Here is a 20,595-nt window from a genome sequence, read left to right on the forward strand (position 1 = left end):
CCGGCGCCCGCCCCCTGCCCCCTACATCCTCCAATCCAGAACCACAACCGGGTGAGCGCGCGTTTCCTCTCAGGAGAGGAGGTGGGGCGGCGGCTCCGGCGTCTGGGAGTGCAGCTGGGTGGGACGCTGCCGGGAGCGAAAACATGAGCGAGTTCACGGGAGAGTGCGCCCGGCTCCGGCGCTACCATGAACTCCCGGTGTGGGTGGTGGAGGATCATCAGGAGGTGAGAGGGCGGCTGCCGGGCCTGGGGCAGAATCGCGCGAGGACCAAGGAGGCGGTGGAGCCTGGGCATCGGAGGCCAGAGAGATAACCAGCATTAGTTATCCACGCGAGTTGCATTGCTGTAGGGAAAGCACCAGAACGGTTAGCTTGGAAGAATAGGCGCTGACGTTTATGGGGCGCTTACTACGAGTCGGGCGACTCCTCTAACCCTCGAGGCTCTGGTGGCATCGAGAGTCGAACGCGGGCAGTGTAACTGCAGAGCCCCGAGTCCTCAACCTGCGCATTAACGCAGGCTTCCTACTGTGTCCCGGCCTCCCTACACGTTCCTGCTATGTAGCTGGGAGGCTTTTGTTAAGAATGTGGACTGTCATCTGTGAAATGGGTACAAAGTAGCACTCATAGGGCCGTTATTATTGTGTGCGTAGTGTGTGCATAAATCTTTTAACAGGGTGCCCCGAGTTTATAGACACTAAAGATATTTTCTGTTTTTGAGGTAGTGCTACTTTGGAATAGCTAAAATGGTGCCCTAATCTAGATTTCTGGAAGCCTACGAGACAGTCCCATGATCTAAGACTTTTTTTTTTTAATAGCATTCATATGCCTTGGGAATGCTCTGGCTATGAAAGAGGAAGAGGGTGATTCCAGATTTGTGGATGAATAAAGTAAAGAGAATAAATAGGAAGGAAGGTGGGTCTCTCAGGACCTAGAGATGGTGTGTATGGGTCTGAGAGAGCAAGCATGGGTTAGGTGGTGCTTTCAAATTCAGTCTTAAACTTAGAACTCTAGAGACCGTAAGAGGACAAAGAGCCTTACAGACGACACAGCCCTGCACCACCATCCTAAAGGTGTGGAAAAGACCCAGAGACCCAGGTAGCTTGAACACATCTTTAATGCCAGAGAGGGTATTAACCAGCAGTTTTTTCCTGAGTACCAGTCCTGTCTGTTTCCCCACATTATCTTTGTGTTTGAAGTGGAGGCAACATGGTGGCGAGAGATGCCCCTTAAAGCCTTTGGAGGTGTAGCTTGGAAGTTCTGAGGAAAATATAAAGCTTGAGATGATTGTCTAAACCATGTGCAAGGAACAAATTTCATATTTCCCTACTTTTTAACAACTTGGCGTGCTTCAAATTATGTGCAGTTATGTTTAGCATTGTTTTTCAGTCTGGAGTTGAGTGTATGCTCATGATTTCAGTACCAATTCTGAATGTGTGCATCTATGTGTCTTTTACAGGTTCTGCCCTTTATATACCGGGCCATTGGCTCAAAGCATCTTCCTGCAAGTAATATAAGTTTTGTGCATTTTGATTCACATCCAGACCTCCTTATTCCTGTGAATATGCCAGCTGACACTGTATTTGATAAGGAAACACTTTTCGGGTAAAATGTGACTTTTGTTAATGATCTCTTATGTACCTGAAATACAATTTGCAGTAGATGATAAGCAATTAAGAGAAATAGTCTTTGCTAAGCTCATGAGTTTTGCTTTTGTTTGCCTTTTTTATTTTATTTAGAACAAGTATGGCCAAACTTTTTCTTAACGAACCAGATAGTAAATATTTTAGGCTTGCTGACCATATGGTCTCTGTGGCAACTACTTATTTTTGCCCTTGTGGTGTGAAAGCAGCTGTAAACACTACATAAACAAGTGTCAGTGGCTGTGTTCCGATAAAACTTTATTTTCAAAAACAGGTGGCCCAGCCAATGTTTGCCAACCGCTGCTTTAGAATTAGAATTTTAGAAGTCGGAGACTTTAGAAATTACCTAAGCCAGTTCTCTCTTCTTTACCCCTTTAAAAGTCTGGTTACGGAGGCACAAGAAAATGTGTCTTGAACACATAGTTCAATAATTGTATAAGCAATGCATCTTTAGTTTGTGTATCCTTTCTTCCAGTATTGAGTCCCTGCAACCTCCCAATTTGTTTCTTTTCAGGTCACAAATCCTATTGACTTTCAGTTATACAGAATCATAGAGATGATGTGAAATTGGTAATTTGTAGTCCATTCTCCAGGAAAGACATACCTAGTGTATCCCTAAATAGTGACTTACTGACCTCTCTTCAGTGATATAGTTCCCTGAAATCCTGTCACTGTCTCTTTACTTATGCATTTGTTACAATGTAGCCTACTCGTATAAAATGAAAAGTTACATAGCAGTAATTTTCCTGTTATAATATAAAATTAAAATTAAAATATAGATGCTTGTGTGAATTAATTTTAGCCTACTACATTTCTTTTAGTTGACTAAAACTAAAACTCAGAGCACTAATTTCTAAAGAAATGTGGTAGCTCTACCATTGTCCTTACTCTCTTTTATATTTAGAGATTTTATATTTTAGAAATTAAAAAGAATTAAGAAGCAGGTATGACAACTGTACAGTTAGTCATAGAATAACAGTTTTTAAACTTTTTTAATCTCAGGATTGCTGTACACCCTTAAAAATTCTTGAGTTTTTTTTTAATGTGAGTTATATTTATTGATATATACCATATTTGAAATTAAAACTGAAAAATGTTTAAGGTATTAATTCATTTCAAAATAATAAGACTTTATATGTTAGCATAAGATATTTTTATGAAAAACAAATATATTTTCTAAAGCAAAAAAAACTTACAAGAGTAACAATGTTTAAATTTTACAGATCTCTTTAATATTTGCCTTTATAGAAGACAGCTGGATTCTCAGATTCTGCATTCAGTCCGTTACCATATGTTGTTTCGGTGGAGGTATATGAAGAGTATTTTCACAGCCTTTTCAGATAATTGTGAATATTCTTTAATACTATACCAAAACTTGACAAGTGGTCATTTCTTAAAGCTTAGTTGGAATGTAGAATCCAGCAATTCAGGTTCAAGTCTGAACAGCTATGGTTTATGAGTCAGTCTTCCTTTCAAGAAAAATGGTGTTCAGCTTGCAATTCAATTACAAGTGCTTTTCCTTGAGACAACCGTTGTACTTCAAAATACGTAGCGGAAGTGCTTGCTGTGCACTTCCCACCTTGCCACACAGGTTTTTTTTTTTTTTTTAAGGTTTGTTCATATCACTTTTTTTTTTCTTTTTTATTAATTAATTAATTTATTTATTTATTTTTGGCTGTGTTGGATCTTCGTTTCTGTGCGAGGGCTTTCTCTAGTTGCAGCGAGCAGGGGCCACTCTTCATAGTGGTGTGCGGGCCTCTCACTATCGCGGCCTCTCTTGTTGCGGAGCACAGGCTCCAGACGCGCAGGCTCAGTATTTGTGGCTCACGGGCTTAGTCGCTCCACGGCATGTGGGATCTTCCCAGACCAGGGCTCGAACCCGTGTCCCCTGCATTGGCAGGCAGATTCTCAACCACTGTGCCACCAGGGAAGCCCCACACAGGTTATTTTAAAACGTATATTCAGGATCAAAGTTTAATAAAATTATGAAAGACTTTCTCACGTGAAACTGGATGGGGGTGTGGGACACTGGTGCTTGGTAGTGATGAATACAGTGACTACCAGTAGAGTTTGGTGCCTTTGCCTTGATTAATCTTAGGACATCAACCACCATTGCGTTGTACTGTCAGTGTAAATGTCAATACAGTGAAAAAGGGGAATAGTGCCTTGGTGTTCTTAGAAAAATTGTTTTGAACTAGTTACACTGAAAAGGTCTCAGGAACCCCTGCAAGGGTCCTTGGACCCCACTTGGAGACCTACTGTCTTAAAATATTGTTCTGAATGAAATTACATTTGGAAAAACCTACTTACTAACAGTTTTCATGCTTCCTCTCTATTTCTTTCCAGAGAATTAAGTATCGAGAATTGGATTATACCTGCAGTTTATGCTGGCCATTTTTCCCATGTAATATGGCTTCATCCCACATGGGCTCAGCAAATCAGAGAGGGCAGACATCATTTTTTAGTAGGCAAAGACACTTCAACCACAACAATCAGGTAATTTCCTCATATTTATGAGTATGAAAGGGATTGAATACTTCCATCTGATTTTAGATCCCTGTAATAACGTATAAGTAACTCTACACAAAAATGGGGTCAGATTAGCCCTCAACTCTTCCAAAAAGAGTTCTCGAAACACCAGGAACAAATTTGCAAGTCTCTTGATCTTTTTCACACATCATTTGTATTTTGTTGCTAGTCAAGTTGGTTTTTGAATAACATGATCTTCCTCCTCTGGAAACCTGGCTCCATTGATGACTAACTCCATTAAATCATTGAAGTACCTTATAGACTTATATATTTAATGATAACATTTTATTATTTCCTTCCAATGTAACTTTTGTCTGCTGAATTTAACAATTTGCAGTGAAAAAGCAAAATTATCTCACTTTGGTGTTTTTATAAATTCAGTGGCTGAAAAGTAGATTTGGGGTTTTAATTTTATTAATATGGTGAGCTCTAGATAATTACCTAATCTAAATTAAATAGCAGCATTCTCTGACTTGAGTTACATATGCAATTATTTTTGGTGTATAAGCTATTTAACCAATGTTTTATGTAGCTTGTGATACTGTAATATCTTTAGAAGTATCAGAATGTTCTTGGCTTTCTAAATTCTCTTGTTATGGGATGAATGTTTTAAGCAGTGGAATCATGACTTTCTAGAACCTGAAGGATAGTGGGATGAAATGGTAATACACTGAAAATGAAATACAGTCTATCTCACTGAAAATGATACTTTTTATTTCTGATTTATCTTTAATGATACAATTAACTTTTGTTGTATGTTCTTATCAATTGGACAAGTAACTTTTCTGTGTATACATAAAAATTGTATTTATTGAGGATATAATAACAAATAAATAGGGCTCCACATACAAATATTATACATAATACTGGTTTATATGAAAGAGTGGTAGGGTTTTTATTAAGTACTTTGGTGAGTAGGCCTAATTTAACCTGTAACAGGTTTCTGCAAAATCAAATTAATTTTGAGCAATCTGAAACAGACATTTGATACTCAATGTGTAATAACAATATTAGGAAGATTTTTATTATCTCATGATTTTAGTTAATCCTGCAAGTAAAAATTTATGGAAAAGACACACATATAGGTATGCAGTCTGAGATGTATGTATGTGTTTGTACGGATGTGAACAAAGTAAAATGTTCCTTATTAAAGAAGAATACAGATTTAGATTGGGGGATACAGCCTTTGTCTTTCTTAGGATGGTACAGTTTTTAATAATCTTGGACATTAGTTTTATTGTCATTAATCTTTTCTTAGAAAATTGTATCTTTTTAAACTTAAGGCTGTATATGCTAGAGGAGGGTGGGTGGGAAATAAATGTTAACCATTATTTTAATTGGGTAGATCCTACCTCTGTAAGAAGCATTTGGTTTTGCTGTTCAAAGTATTTACCAAGGCGTAATATAGTTGAAAAGCTAAGAGCATGCTGATATGTCTAAAATCAGAAATCTACAACTTGTGAAATGCATTCTGCACATGCACAAGATTTTTTTAAGTTGCTTTTCATATTAAAATGTTATAGTTATATAAAATTTAATGAAGCTTTGAAATATGTCAGAGGGAGCTTCTATTATTATTATTATAAATTATTTCCAGATATAATTTTTCTCTTAAGTGATTTTTTTGGGTAAAGTTCCAGCTGGTATGAGAGAGATCCAAAGCACTGGCTAAACAGGACCATTTATTTCTTTCTCATGTTAGAGTTGACCACACGCAGTCCAGGGCCAATGTGACCGCCCTATAGTTTGGAGAACGCCAGTGTCTTCTGTCTTGTTGCTCCCCCGTCTCTAGAGTGTTGCCTTTGTCCTCAGAGTCCAAGTGGGGCTTGCCACCACCTTGTTCACATGCCAGTCGATGGGGAGGGGAGGGCGAGGCTCTGTACTCTTCTCTTCCACTCACAGCTTTTGACCAGAATTTAGTCAAATGACCACACCTAGCTGCAAGATAGACTGTGAAATACGGTCTTTACTTTGGACAGTTGTGTGCCCAGCTAAAAATTTGGGGAACCCTATTTCCTTAGAAGAACAGGAAGTACAAATATTAGAGACAGCTCTCAGTTTTTGTCAAATATGTCCTTTCTTGTATTTCTGAAATTCTATGTGAAATGTCAGCTAATTTGTCCTTTCGTCTTTAAAATATTTTTTTCCTCTGATCCAGGGTTACAAGTACAGATCATTACTTTCTAAGTGATGGTCTTTATGTAACTGAAGACCAGCTAGAGAACCAAAAACCTTTACAATTGGATGTAATTATGGTGAAACCTTATAAACTCTGTAACAATCAAGAAGAAAATGACGCAGTGTCTTCTGCTAAGAAGCCAAAGCTAGCACTGGAGGACGCAGAGAACACTGCCTCTACTAATGGTGAATCTTGTTCAGAAGGACTGGAAAATGACTCAGTGACACAGAGAAGAGATCAAACTTGTCTACAACCATCATGTTCATGTTCTTCTGAAAGCCAAGAATGCCACACTTCAGTCAGCACTGGAGAAATCCTGGAAATTTTGGAGAAAGGGGATGCATTTGTTTTAGATATTGACTTAGATTTTTTTTCGGTCAAGAATCCCTTCAAAGAAATGTTCACTCAGGTAAATGGGGTATTTTTTTTTTTTTTGATGTGGACCATTTTTGAAGTCTTTATTGAATTTGTTACAGTATTGCTTCTGTTTTGGTTTTTTGGCCACGAGGCATGCGGGATCTTAGCTCCCCCACCAGGGATTGAACCCTTGCCCCTGCATTGGAAGGCGAAGTCCGAACTACTGGACCGCCAGGGAAGTCCCAAATGTGGTATTTTTAAAACATGGCTCGGGAGAATTGTATGACATTTCTGTAGATCAGGGATCAGGAAACTTGCAGCAGACAGCCAGATAGTAATCACTTTGTGGGGGACCCCATGTGGTCTCTGTCACATATTCTTCTTTGTTGTTTTTATACCCTTTAAAATTGTCAATACTATTCAATTTTTGTATACCCACTGGAGGGATATACAAAAACAGATTGTAGGCCATAGGTTGCTAATCCCTGCTCTAGACAGTGTTCATTATTTTGCATTTATTAGTTGGGGTAGTGTGTACACGGGTGGTTGAAAAAAATAAAATCATATACAGTTGACCCTTGAACAACATGGAGGTTGGGGCACCAGCCCTCCGCACAGTCAAAAATGCGGGTATAACTTTGTACTGGGCCCTTGGTATCCACAGTTCCACATCTGAAGATTGGCCCAGCCGTGGATTGTGTAGAACTGTAGTGTATATTCACTGAAAACGCCACATATGGACCCAGGCAGTTCAAACCCATGATGTTTAAGGGTCAGCTGTAGTACAAAAAGGTGTATACGTTAAGAAGGGTGTATGTCACTCTCTTACTCCTCCATTCCCCCAGTTTCTTAGAAACAAATACCATGGCTAGTTTCTTGGTATATCTTTCCAGAGATATTCTATGTATATACAATCCCATGTGACAAATTTTTCACTGAACATTGAGGTGCCTGATTACACATGTATGATTTGTAGCTAATGATTCAGTCCCGTGATCCTTCAGGTACCTCATCAGATCTTAAATGCAAATCACCAGACACTATTAGTATGCACAGATCTGAGGTAGAACTATGTGTGCCTTTAAGAAACTGGTAAATTCATGATCCAAGTGAACATTCCCAGGTGCATTTTATGAGCACATATAACTGCTTACCTTAACATATGGGAGGTTGTTCCAGATTGGTTCTTCTGGGGATTCAAATTAACTGTCTTTTTTCTACCTAAGTTCAGTATTTGATTCATGACAATGATGTTGCACTTTACACTCCTTGTTCTGTGTGCATATCGGAAGCCATTGTGATTTATCTAAATTATCAAAGATCTTTAATAGGTACTGATTAAAAATAGGTGAAATTGGAGAATGTACAGTTGACCCTTGAACAACACAGAGGTTAGGGGTGCCGATTCCCTGTGTAGTCAAAAATCCAGGTATAACTTTTGACTCCTCCAAAATTTAACTACTAATAGCCTGCTGTTGACCGGAAGCCTTACTGATAATGTAAACAGTAAATTAACACATACTTGGTATGTTATATGTATTATATACTGTATTCTTATAATAAAGTAAGCTAGAGAAAGGAAAATGTTGAGGACATCATAAGGAAAATACATTGACAGTACTGTACTGTATTTATCAATACCATAAGTTTATATCATGTTAATAAGATGAACCTACATCAGTATTGTCTCATATGATACAAACACTGTTATACTGTTATACTGTTATACGTATCTAGCACTAGATATCAAAAATGAAAAGATAATGTGACAAAGTCATATTTATTTACAGTTATAACGATTCATGCATTGATAATGAGGAAGCAGCAATGTGATTGCTTTACGGTAGCCTAGTGTAATTGACATGATTGCTTCACGGTAGCCTAGCCTGTATGCTAATGAATGAATCGTTATAAAAATTTTATGGCAGGCCTTCCCTGGTGGCGCAGTGGCTGAGAGTCTACCTGCCAATGCAGGGGACACGGGTTCGAGCCCTGGTCTGGGAAGATCCCACATGCCGCGGAGCAACTAGGCCCGTGAGCCACAACTACTGAGCCTGCGCGTCTGGAGCCCGTGCTCCGCCACAAGAGAGGCCGCGATAGTGAGAGGCCCGCGCACCGCGATGAAGAGTGGCCCCCGCTCACCGCAACTAGAGAAAGCCCTCGCACAGAAACAAAGACCCAACACAGACATAAATTAAAAAAGAAAAAAAAAAAATTTTATGGCATACAGTATTACAGTCATATTCATAGTACAGTATTGGAAACATTGTTATATTTTTTTAAAAACCACTTATGTGATAAGATGATATGCAGTTTCTCCAATTAGGAGAGAGAAGGGCATACTGTACAGTAATGTAATTCTTTGAAAGCAGAGTTGTAAAACAGTAGGAAAACTAACCCATTATTAATTTTATAGTAATATCATTCATCTTGTGCCTATGTAAGGATAGGTTAGTATCTTTCTACATTTTATGCATTCATGACATACTTAACTTGTTCTTAATTTTTTCAATATTTCTAGGCTATACAGTTGGCCTGCAAATTTTTTCAAATTGTTGCAGATCTCCAAAAACATTTCCAATATACAGAAAAATATCTATGTGTAAGTGGACTTGTGTAGTTCAAAACCATGTTGTTCAAGGGTCAACTGTAGTGTAATCTGGAGCAAGAATGGGGGAACTAGAGTGCTCTCCCAGCTTGCAATAAGGGGGAAAAATTGCCCTCTGCTTCTTTCCTGCTATTGTATATGGACCAGTGACTATAACTACCAGCGTTCAGAATTATGAAATGACCTTAGAAATATTTAGAAAACATGAGAATGGGCATACCTGGAAGCTAAAAAACCTGACTTTATGAATTTATCCTACAAATATACTCACCAAATACTTGTAATGGGAAGTTCTAAAAGGTTATATAAGAAACATAATGACAGTTATTCCTTTTCCTGTGCTATAAGGAAACCTGAGAAAGTGGGGATATTGTTTCCTTTATATCCTTTGGTTCTGTAGAACTTTTTGAAAAGAGCATGTATTATACCTTATAGTTTAATAGCTATTTTTTAAAAAAACATGTTCAAAAGTCAGGAAGCGTTAAGTTCTGTTTGTTACTTCTGCTTATTAGCTGTATGATCTTGGGAAAGTTACTTAACCTTTCAGACCCACAGTTTCTTCAAGTATAAAATCAAAATAATAATCATACCCAGCTCACAGGATTGTTATGATGAGGATAGTACACAGCATTGTGCTTAAGGAATTTTAGGTCTTGCATGTAACCCCTTCCTGACAATGCTCCTAAATAAGATTATTGGGGCCAGATATACCTACCTGTAGTGGGGCTGCCTGGCTGTGCTGAATAAGGGGAGACATTCTCCTGCAAAATCCTTCCATTGCATCTGCCTCCAGGATTGCCTTTGTACTCCAGAGCTCTCTTCTCTGGCTCGGGAAAGGGCTGCAAAGTGAACGTGGAGAGTTTTGTTATTGTTGTTACTAAGATATGTGTATTTCCCATAAATAGCGAAAATCTGTTCAGGTCCTAGGATGTATCCATTTATAGAGTAGAATATTATTAGAAATATTTTCATCTTATTACGTGTTAGCCATTAAGTCTTCTTCCATAGCTAATTTTTACACATTCTTGTCATGCCCAGATGGATAGAGTTACCCTAAAGAAGTGATAATATTTACAATGAAATATGAATTATACATATTCCCTGATTTTCCCTAACTTTTAAATGATTATCTAAGATGCTCTTGTATCACAGCCATTTTTTATTTAAAGCATATCATTGAAAAAGTGATCTTTTTTCTAGTATATGGATTTTTTGTTTTGTTTTCCAGGAGGAGTACAAAATCTTACAAGAGCTGTACCAATTTAAAAAGCCTGGTACCAACCTGACAGAGGTATCCTCCATTTGTTTCTTTTGTGTTTGTCTATTTATCACATATCTAATAATATCTTACATGATGTTGGAGTACTCGCACACAACTGTTCAAAATCTTGGTGTGTGTTTCTTGAGGAAGCCCATGGTTAGTACTTGAAAAATTATGTTTTAACTAATTGAATCAAATTTTCATTGTAATGGGATTTCACTTGTTTTTTTGAAAGAGTAACTATATAATCTCGGCTTTTCAATGTGTTTAAAGGAAGATTTGGTAGATTGTGTTGATACTCGAATTCATCAATTAGAAGATTTAGAAGCTGCTTTTGCCGATTTGTGTGATGGTGATGATGAAGAAACTGTACAGAAATGGGCTTCAAATCCTGGGTAAGACCCTCAAATTTTTTTTTTCTCCAACTCTACTGTATTTAGTCCTAGATATATTGCTAAATTTGCTAGATAAATTGCTTTTTAAAAATTAGTATCTTCTTGGGACTTCCCTGGTGGCGCAGTGGTTAAGACTCTGCGCTCCCAATGCAGGGAACCCGGGTTCGATCCCTGGTCGGGGAACTAGATCCGACACGCATGCCGCAACCAAGAGTTTGCATGGTGCAACTAAGGAACCCACAAGCCGCAACCAAGGAGCCCGCCTGCCACAACTAAGACCTGGTGCAACCAAATAAATAAATAAATATTTTTAAAAAAATTAGTATCTCCTTTTGCTATGTGTATTACCTATTTAAAATATTCAGTGCAATTTTCACTTAAAAATAAAATGTTCAGAAACATCCCTGAAATATAAGTATCGTAAAACTTTATTGTCACTAAGGAAAGCAGTGGTATGGAAGAATAAACCACAGTAGTATTAATCATATCAGTAAATACTGATCAGGCACTTTAACATAAGTTAATGCTTTTCCTCTTCAGTATAGGGCGCTAGATCTAAAAATGATTCCCTCCTTTTTGAAATTATGATGGAAGATGGAGATATAGAAATAAGTCACAGAACATGATTCTTCCCAGGAATATTGAAGAATACCTACTATTTTGTGAAGTCTCAAGCCAAGTTTAAAATTAAATGAAACAAAACGAACAAAATAGCCTGACAACTTTAGAATCCTGAATCTAGCCACCTTCCACTGAAACCCACCTGCCTACTGAGCACACTTAGCTCTTCACCACCTGCAGGCAGTTCTGTCACAGCCTTGAAGAAACAACAAGGCTACAGCAGTGGTGCGTTTAAACTGTGACTGGAATTGGAGGAAAAAAGAATAGCACAAAGGAAAAGTGAGTCAGACAGCAAGAAACGTCTCCCCAAACTTACCATGCCCCTAAAGGGTCAGACCCTCAGCATGAAGGAGTCTTCACTATTCCTAAGGAAATAGAAGAGGTGGGTGATTAGGGTCCAGAAGCCCAGAAAGTGTCGTTAATAAAAAGGGAGAAGTAATAGGGTGAGTGGGTAGACAGGCCTCCATGCCTTCCTTTTGTCTTTATTTTTTCCCTCCCAGCAGATGAGTGGGTATTGGTAGAGGTGGCATTAAAATACTAGAAACACTAATTAATCAGGACTTCCAAAGAGTTCCATCTATATTAAATAACTTAAAAGCACCATTGTTATTATATCAGACAGTATAAAACTTTTCCAGTTATAATTGTATATTCAATAAATATGTCCTTAATTTTTTTTTTTTAACTTTTGGGAAACTATCTTTTTTCATCACAGGGTGCTAAAGGCACTTAGTTTTCTTGCTGATCAAAATAATTTTTAAAGTCACAGTAGAACTTCCATTTTTAAAGAAGAGGAAAGCCTCAGTTTCTTGAATGCCAATTTTTAATCTTTAACACAATCTGTAATCTTTTAAGTAAGAAGACAGCAGGGAGGGGCTTTCCTGGTGGCGCAGTGGTTAAGAATCCACCTGCCAATGCAGGGGACATGGGTTCGTTCCCTGGTATGGGAAGATCCCCCATGCGGCAGAGCAACTAAGCCTGTGCACCACAACTGCTGACCCTGCACTCCAGAGCCCGCGAGCCCCAACTACTGAGCCCGCGTGCCACAACTACTGAAGCCCACGCATCTAGAGCCCGTGCTCTGCTACAAGAGAAGCCATAGCAATAAGAAGCTCGCGCACCGCAACAAAGAGTAGCCCCCACTCGCCGCAACTAGAGAGAGGCTGTGCACAGCAACAAAGACCCAATGCAGCCAAAAATAATTAAATAAATTTTTAAAAAAGAAAAGAAAACAGCAGGGAACCTTTGTTTCTTAATATTTTAAGATGATATTTGAACAACTTGAATTTCCCAAGAATCATATGAAACATATTGTTAATGGTAAATTTCATTTGCTACTGTAATTTTAGTTGAGGTGATGTGATGTTTAATTGAGGGCTGCTTTTTTCCAGAATGGAATCACTAGTTCCACTGGTACAAAGTTTGAAAAAACGGATGGAAGCGCCAGACTATGAAATGGTAAATACTTACATTGAAGTATAAAATGACCCTTTAAGAAAGGCATTTTTCTGGCTAGAAAAATGTGCTCTTTGTTAAAGTGATTCACTTTTATTTGTGTTCCTGGAAAGTGTGAGTGGATTTAAAAAAAAAAAAAAAGAAGTGAAAGAAATACATACTTTTTAGAAGCCAGAACACTGGAAAAGTTTTCCAGGAAAAACACACTTTTGCCAATTTTATGTATGAAGCAAAAGTACTGTGGATTTATTAATTTTGCCTATGGTCAGATCTCTCCTTGCCAGAGAAAAGATTTCTTTTAGAAGAGAAAATTTCTACATTTGCTTATTCATTCATTCATTTTTATACTCCCTTCCCCCTTCTTTCTTTCCTCTCTCTCTGAAAACTTTTCTGATTGTAAAAACCAAATAGAATGACAATAGAAGCCATTGTGGCCAGCACATCTTAACTATATTAGCTGTATAAGTTTGTTTGCCAACAGCAATCTGAATGCTGTGTCAAAAGAGGACGCCTTTAATGATAATTTCTTTTATTTTTGTATCACTTTGTAGTATTTAAGCATAAATTTTCCCATTTGAAGTTCGGGTGCCTTTTCTCAAATTTTGTGCCAGAGCTGAGACCTCCAGGTCTTCTGCTTCTTTTACTTCTGGTGTTTCTTTTACTTTAATAAATTGTGGTTTTGCTGTAGTGTTTTATTTATTTGTGGAATATAATCAAACCACTTTATTTGAACTGAAGTTTATATATTTATTTAATGCTAACTTTGTAAGAATAAAAAATACCAGCAAAAGAATATTTTGGTTAAATCAGAGATAACTCAAGACTCACCCTTTTTTTTAATGGCAATTACTAAGAATGATAGTGAGAAGACATTTAGGGTTTAAAACTGCTTTGAGCGCACGTGATATTGTTTAATGTGTCTTCATGCAGGTCTACTTTAGTCATCGCATTGCATCTGAATTTTCTGGTGGTGGAGGGGGTGTGGTTTTGTACATTGTTTGTTGAGAAAAAGGATGGCATAGGCTTGGTAGCAGATTATGTAATCAAATATAATGTGCCCATAGCTGCAGGGTTAGAACACTAGGTGTTTTGATCATTTTAGTAGAAAAGAACATGCAGAGTCTCTTTTTTTAGTGCACTGACTGATCATTGCCAGTTAAATCTTTGATGTGTATCCAGAGCCTCCAATAATACAGTAGATTAGTGTTTGTTTCCATACTTCGCACTTATGTACCCTAGGCAAAACTGCAATATATTTGAATTCCAGTTTTCAGAACTTTAAAGCAGAGGCTGCAAAATGTCAGCCTGTGGGCCATTTCTAGCTCTTAGGCACATTTAGTTTAGCGCTAAGACTGGAACACCAGTCATTTACATTTACAACACATGTATAAGATATCAGTATATATGGTTATACATGAAGCGTACACAAGAAACTCAAAACAGTAGGTTCAGTAAGGTAGGAGGAAGTCTTCCCCTTGTATCGTCTTGAAGCTTTAAATGTAGTACTCATTATGTGTATTTAAAAAGTAAATAAAATAATTTGTTGAAAGAAAAGTAAGGTGAGAATACTATGTACCAATTTATATTAGCTTTTAGAGTCCAGGTGAAATGGACAATTTGCTAGAAAATGTAAATTATCAAAATAGACTGAAGTAAAGACAGAAACTGAATGAATCCGCAATCATAAAATAAAGAATTATTCCTAGAAAAGGCATCAGGCCCAAACTGGTGCACAGGCCAGTTTTTCCAAAACTTCAAAGTATAAATAATTGCTATGGCATGGAAACTATTAAGGAAGAAACAATCCTAATCCACAAAAATATTAAAAATTTGTCAGCAAGGCCATAAATGGTTAAAGAATCTTCTGAAAACAACAACATTACCTTGTAATTTTTAATTGTCTTATTTTCAGGTTCACCAGGCTGGTCTAACCTGTGATTATTCAGAACTTCCTCACCATATCAGCACAGAACAAGAAATTGAATATCTTATTCAATCTGTGTATTACGTTCTAAAAAATTTGCCAAAACCTACTGTAGTGACAATTGCAAGGTAAGTGTGGTAGCTTGAATAATGGCTCACCAAATATGTCCACATCCTTATCTCCAGAGCCTGTGAATATGTTGCCTTATATGCCAGAAGGGACTTTGCATATCTAGTTAACTCAAGGAGCTTGAAATTGAGGAGATTATCCTGTATTATCCGGGTGAGCCCAATGTAATCACAGGGGTTATTATAAGAGAAAGGCAGGAAGGTCAGAATCAAGAGAGATTGGAAGATGCTAGACTGCTGGCTTTGAAGATGGAGGATGGGGCTTTGAGCTAAGGAATTCATGCAGCCTCTAGAAGCCAGAAAGACAAGGAAACAGATTCTTCCCTAGAGCCTAGAAAAGAAATACAGCCCTGACAGCGCCTTTATTTTAGGACTTCTGAGCTCCAACACAACTGTAAGGTAATAAATTTGTTTTGCTTTAAGTCACTAAGTTTGTAGTAATTTGTTACAACGGCAGTGGGAAATTAATTCATCTCCATAGATGAATCTAATGATTACTAATGCAGTAGTTCTTACCTACTAATCTTTTACCTACTCAGCTCGAAATTCAGGTGTTACATTTTCTCTTTCCTGTTAGTGATGGTTGGCAAACAACATACAACTCCTGTTAATCTTGTCTTTGAAGTTGGTGATGTTATTCAGTTGAACATAAGAATTCCCATTTCTGTGTCCTACAGATGAATATTTAGCTGCTACCATGTTTTAAATTTGAATGTACTAATGTGCTAAATAGTTACAACAATTTAATAAACATTTCTTTTCTATGTTAATCTTTGGACTCATTTTGTATGTAACTGTGTGTTTCTAAAATAAGTACTTTAAATGCTCAGGCAAGTAATATTATATATTTTATGAGAAATATTTTGAGAATTCTTTTACCATCCTGAATGAAATTCATAGATAATCTAATCTATATACACATAATTTAAATATATTTAGATAGCATTTATAATATGTAGATGATATCATTGTCTTAATCCATTCAGGCTGCAATAACAAAAATATGTTAGACTGGGTGGCTTATAAACAACGGGAATTTATTTCTCACAGACCTGTAGGCTGGAAAGTCCAAGATGAAGGCACCAGCAGATTCAGAGTCTGGTGAGGACCTGCTTCCTGGTTCATAGACAGCCATCTTCTCCCTGTAACCTAACATAAAAGGAAGGGGTGAAGATGCTCTCTAGGGCCTCTTTAATAAAGGCATTAATCTCATTCATGAGGACTCCATCCTCATGACCTAATCACCTTCCAAAGACCTCCACCTCCAAATATAATCACATTGGGGATTAGGTTTCAACATAGTGATTTTGGGGGCACACAAACATTTAGTTTATAGCAGTAACCTACCTATACACATAATTTAAATATATATTCATATATCCACACACCAAAAAATCATAACATAAAGGAGAAATGAAAGTAATTGATAATAGAGTAATATATATTAAAATGCCGCACCAAACTGGCATCTTTACAAAGAGTCACTAAATGCAGTTGTTAAAAATGCCAACAGATCCAGTGTGTCGTATTGCCCAAATACCATGAATAGCACTCCCATGGCAACATGGTTAGTCTAGTCACAGGAACCTCTTGGTAAAGTTCTGAAATTAAAGTCCACTCTTCCCTCAATTCACAGAGTATTTGCATTCCTGGAAAATTTAGTTTAATCCATTTTCAAAAATACTTTGTTCATATGTAGAAGAGTATTAAATTCTAGGCTCAAAAAATTAACAACAGGTTTTTCACTTACATAAGTGCTCCGTGGACCTTGGAGACTGTACAGGACACAGGACAATTGATATTCACATTGCAGGACTATCCTGCATATTGCAAGCACTCTAGCAGCCCTGCCCTCTTCCCTGGTCCCCTAGTTGTCATTGTGACAATCAAAAATGTACCTGCAGATTTCCAAAACTCCCTCTTCTGGGTAGCTCCCGTCAAGAGCTAATCTAATACTGTTTTAAAGAAGCCAGAAATCTTTGTGAAAGCATTGAAATGCCCCTTATTTTTTAAGGCTAATAAATTAAACTTTTACATATCCTGCTTTCTTAAAGTAGGCCTTTATCCATATGTGTATGTTAGACAGTATTTAATAATTAAAAATTGTTTACATCAAGCCTCAAAAATAAACTAATCACCATAGAATGAAATGAGTTCATCTGAAGTCTTACAGACTGTTTCTTTAGGTCTAAAATACTTGTGATAAGGAGCAGGCTAGATAACTAGTTCCATTTCCTCCTGTAAAGATTTCTTTGCCATTTTCCAATCCAGTGGGATTTCCAATGGATTTCCTCACCCCAGTTCAGAACCAGGAGACACTGATAAAATCATTTTAGATACTAATCTGGCTAAAATTATCAACGACATTGTTACTGGCTGGTGCCACTCAAATTACAGTTGGTGATTCTAGAAAGACCCAAAATGCAGATTGCTGCCCCATCGCACTTTGCTCTCTTCTCTTAATACTACCTAGGAGACCAGTCCCAACACCAGCACATCCACACATTTCATTTTGGTTGATCTTGTACGCTTGTGTGGTTAGCAAATTGTTTATAGAAGCAGAACCCTTTTATCAGTTGGAATGCCTCTACCCTCATAATTTCTAGCCTGAGTGTACACATAATAAAAGAATGTGAAACATGATGCCCAGTCACTAATATAATTAGCCCCAGTGTTCCCAAGCAACATCTTCTTTTCAGGGAAACAACAGTCTAGTATTAAGCACTGAGGCTTTGAAGACATGCTGTATGGTTCTGAATCCCATCACCAACACTTACTAGTATGTGGCCTGTGCAGGTTAATCTTTCTCTGTTTCAGACTCCTTTAAAGGGATGGTAAATGTACCTATTTCAGAGAGTTGCTGAGAAGATTAAAGAACATAATTCATGTAATGCGCCTGACATAGAGTAAACGTTTAGTAGCTTTCAACAGTTATTATACCAAAATTCAACACAGCTTCATTTCTAATTTACATTGAAGTCAACACATGCAGGCTTTTCCTCACTGCACGGTATGATCTCATCCTATTTATGTGTATTTTTCTTTTCCTTTCTCTTTCTCTGCTTGGTTCCAGGTCAAGTCTGGATGATTACTGTCCTTCTGAGCAAGTTGACACCATTCAAGAAAAAGTCATCAGTGTGCTACGCTCCCTCTATGGGCCTCTAGACGTTCACCTGGTGTATTCAGCAGAGTCCACTTCATCTTGAAACATCCCAACGCTAGGCTCCTATTAACATCTTGATGTAGTAACAGGGTTTTCATTAACTTGTTTACAAATGAATCTTCCAGAGAACACTTTGTTTTAATATTAACTTTCATTTAAAATCTTTCAGGTATTTTGAATCTCCAAACAGGTATCACCAGTTGTTGAATGGTGGCAATTTTTTTTTGGCATCAAGTCTACCCCCAGTTGATGGAACTGATGCTCATCTCTCTTCTGTCCATCACTGTCGTCTTCACTTTTGTGAGGGTTTTTTTCCTCTTTTCCCCTCTTCCCCTTAGGTTGGTTGTATTGTATGAGATGTATTCATTTATTCATTCACTCACCCAACTGACATTTTTTGAGCACGTACATGTGCCAGACATAATTAAGTGCTGGTTATATGGTAACAAACAGAATAGACAAGGCCCCTGCCCTCTTGGTGGACAGCTGAGAAACAAATTATGGACTGTGAGACATGTTATGAAGGAAAGGAGAACCACAGACCTGTCTTAGGCATGCTCTTAGTACTCAGGGCTCCCTGGCCTTACACGAAGGTAACATTCTCAAAAGCTACTACCAAAGTAATGATAATAATAATAATAATAAAAAAACTTGCCAGTCCATGAAAATGTTCTAGGAAGTCTACCTTTCCAAGACTTAGGCTTGTGCCCCAACTCTTATGGAATGCTCTCAGCATTGTTGGTATTGAGGGGGTCTATTTGAGTAAATTCAACCAAACAAAAAATAACTTTGCTAATCAAAAAAACCCTCCAGGGTTTTTTGTTCCTCCAGATGGTCAGTATGGGTGTCAATTATCATTATATCAATAGTTCCTAAGTGCCACTTTATTGGCAGTCTGGGTTGATAATTTTTTCAAATAAACCAGCTTTTTATGTAAATAGTAGGGGAAAAAAGTTAAGTCCTTAATTCTGATCTACCATAAAATACCCAAGGACATAACTGCCTTCCACCAGTCTCTCCATGAGTAAGAGACCCTACCTAAGTCGCTCTTGATCATGGAACTTTTCGTTTACTTAATTTGCCAAAGTCTTCCTCTCTTCAGTATTCCTCGTGTTCAGTAATCATTTTTAACTACCTCCTTGGTTTCCTTTCCTTTAAAAGGTCGGGTGGCATTTAAAGAAAAAAAAAAACATCCATCAAGCCTCATTCCTAATACAGCAGTCGTTTCCATTTTTGCATGTAGCTTTTAAGCCTTGACCACAGGGGTACAGTTGCATGTAGCTAAAATTATAGTGTGTTACCTAACTTGATGGCTAATACCCAAGGTCACATTCCTATTGCCACTCAGTAGGTGGCACCAGATCCTATTTTTCCAATGATTCTGTTTTCCAGCAAACTTTTCTTGTCATTAAGTTGATCTCCCAATGCTAGTAAGTATAAATGCTTATTTCTGTTGTGAAAAGCAAAGCAAACTGATTCAGCTTTCCATTTTTGATAGAACATTATGTGCCAAAAAGCTTTATTTCCCTGTAAAATCAGAATGCAAAATAGTGCTATTGTTTATTTTTAAATTTTGAAAAAAATGTATTAGAGTTCTGTAAATGATGTTACTTTTATAAGTAAGTTATTTTGTCTGCTAAAGTAAATAAAAAGGTGTGTTTTGAAGTTTTAAAGATTTAAAACCAAACTGTAGCACTAATTAATTGTATATGATCTTGGTGTGTTCATAGCATTGATCTTAAGTCTGGTTTAGTAGTTATTTATTACGATTCCCATGAACTCTGATGAGATTCATCATTGTTTTAACTCAGGTAGAATAAAAGGGCATCAATTTCCTTTTTAGGGACATTGAGATCGTTTGGTTCTCATGCTCTGTAATTCTCATTGAAGAATAAAATTCAGTCCCTACTTGTTGACTGTAACCAACTTAGTAAATTATGTCTCTGCACATTTCAAATAGGAAGATACTTAGTTTATCAAGACATCCTTCATTTGTGTTCTAAGTGCCAATGAGGAATACCACAGTACAATGCCTTGAATTATTTACAAGTATCACTAAAGCATGGGATTTTGAGCAGCTTTTTGAAAAATGTGACTTAAATGTAAGATTAGGCCATAACTTTGATAATTGACAAGTATGTATTTCCCAGTATCTAGGGGGAATTTTTTTTTTTAATCTCTAGAAGTGTTTTCTGTAGACATCGATCTGTAAGTGTTCTAGGTTCTCAAGGAGCTCTTAGTCAGGTCCTTCACTTTTATTATATAACATTCTCTCCAAATCTTCCTTTGGTTTTAGCAGTAGTGGTCCCACATTGCTGGCACTATATGCATTGTACT

General features: G+C 37.4%; 1 protein-coding gene across 1 annotated transcript; it reads left to right on the top strand.

Annotated features, from left to right (window-relative positions):
* The first annotated feature begins 73 nt into the window (after nucleotides 1-73).
* C2H5orf22 (chromosome 2 C5orf22 homolog) lies at nucleotides 74-19,957 on the top strand. The gene is made up of 9 exons (XM_007192249.3): nucleotides 74-224; nucleotides 1,455-1,600; nucleotides 3,985-4,134; nucleotides 6,326-6,755; nucleotides 10,540-10,602; nucleotides 10,846-10,967; nucleotides 12,980-13,046; nucleotides 14,956-15,095; nucleotides 18,169-19,957. The coding sequence occupies exons 1-9, from the start codon at nucleotides 144-146 to the stop codon at nucleotides 18,299-18,301; spliced, it is 1,332 nt and encodes a 443-aa protein (XP_007192311.1). The 5' UTR covers nucleotides 74-143; the 3' UTR covers nucleotides 18,302-19,957.
* The last annotated feature ends 638 nt before the right edge of the window (nucleotides 19,958-20,595 follow it).

Source organism: Balaenoptera acutorostrata, chromosome 2 (genome assembly GCF_949987535.1).
Source record: "Balaenoptera acutorostrata chromosome 2, mBalAcu1.1, whole genome shotgun sequence".
Taxonomy (NCBI): domain Eukaryota; kingdom Metazoa; phylum Chordata; class Mammalia; order Artiodactyla; family Balaenopteridae; genus Balaenoptera; species Balaenoptera acutorostrata.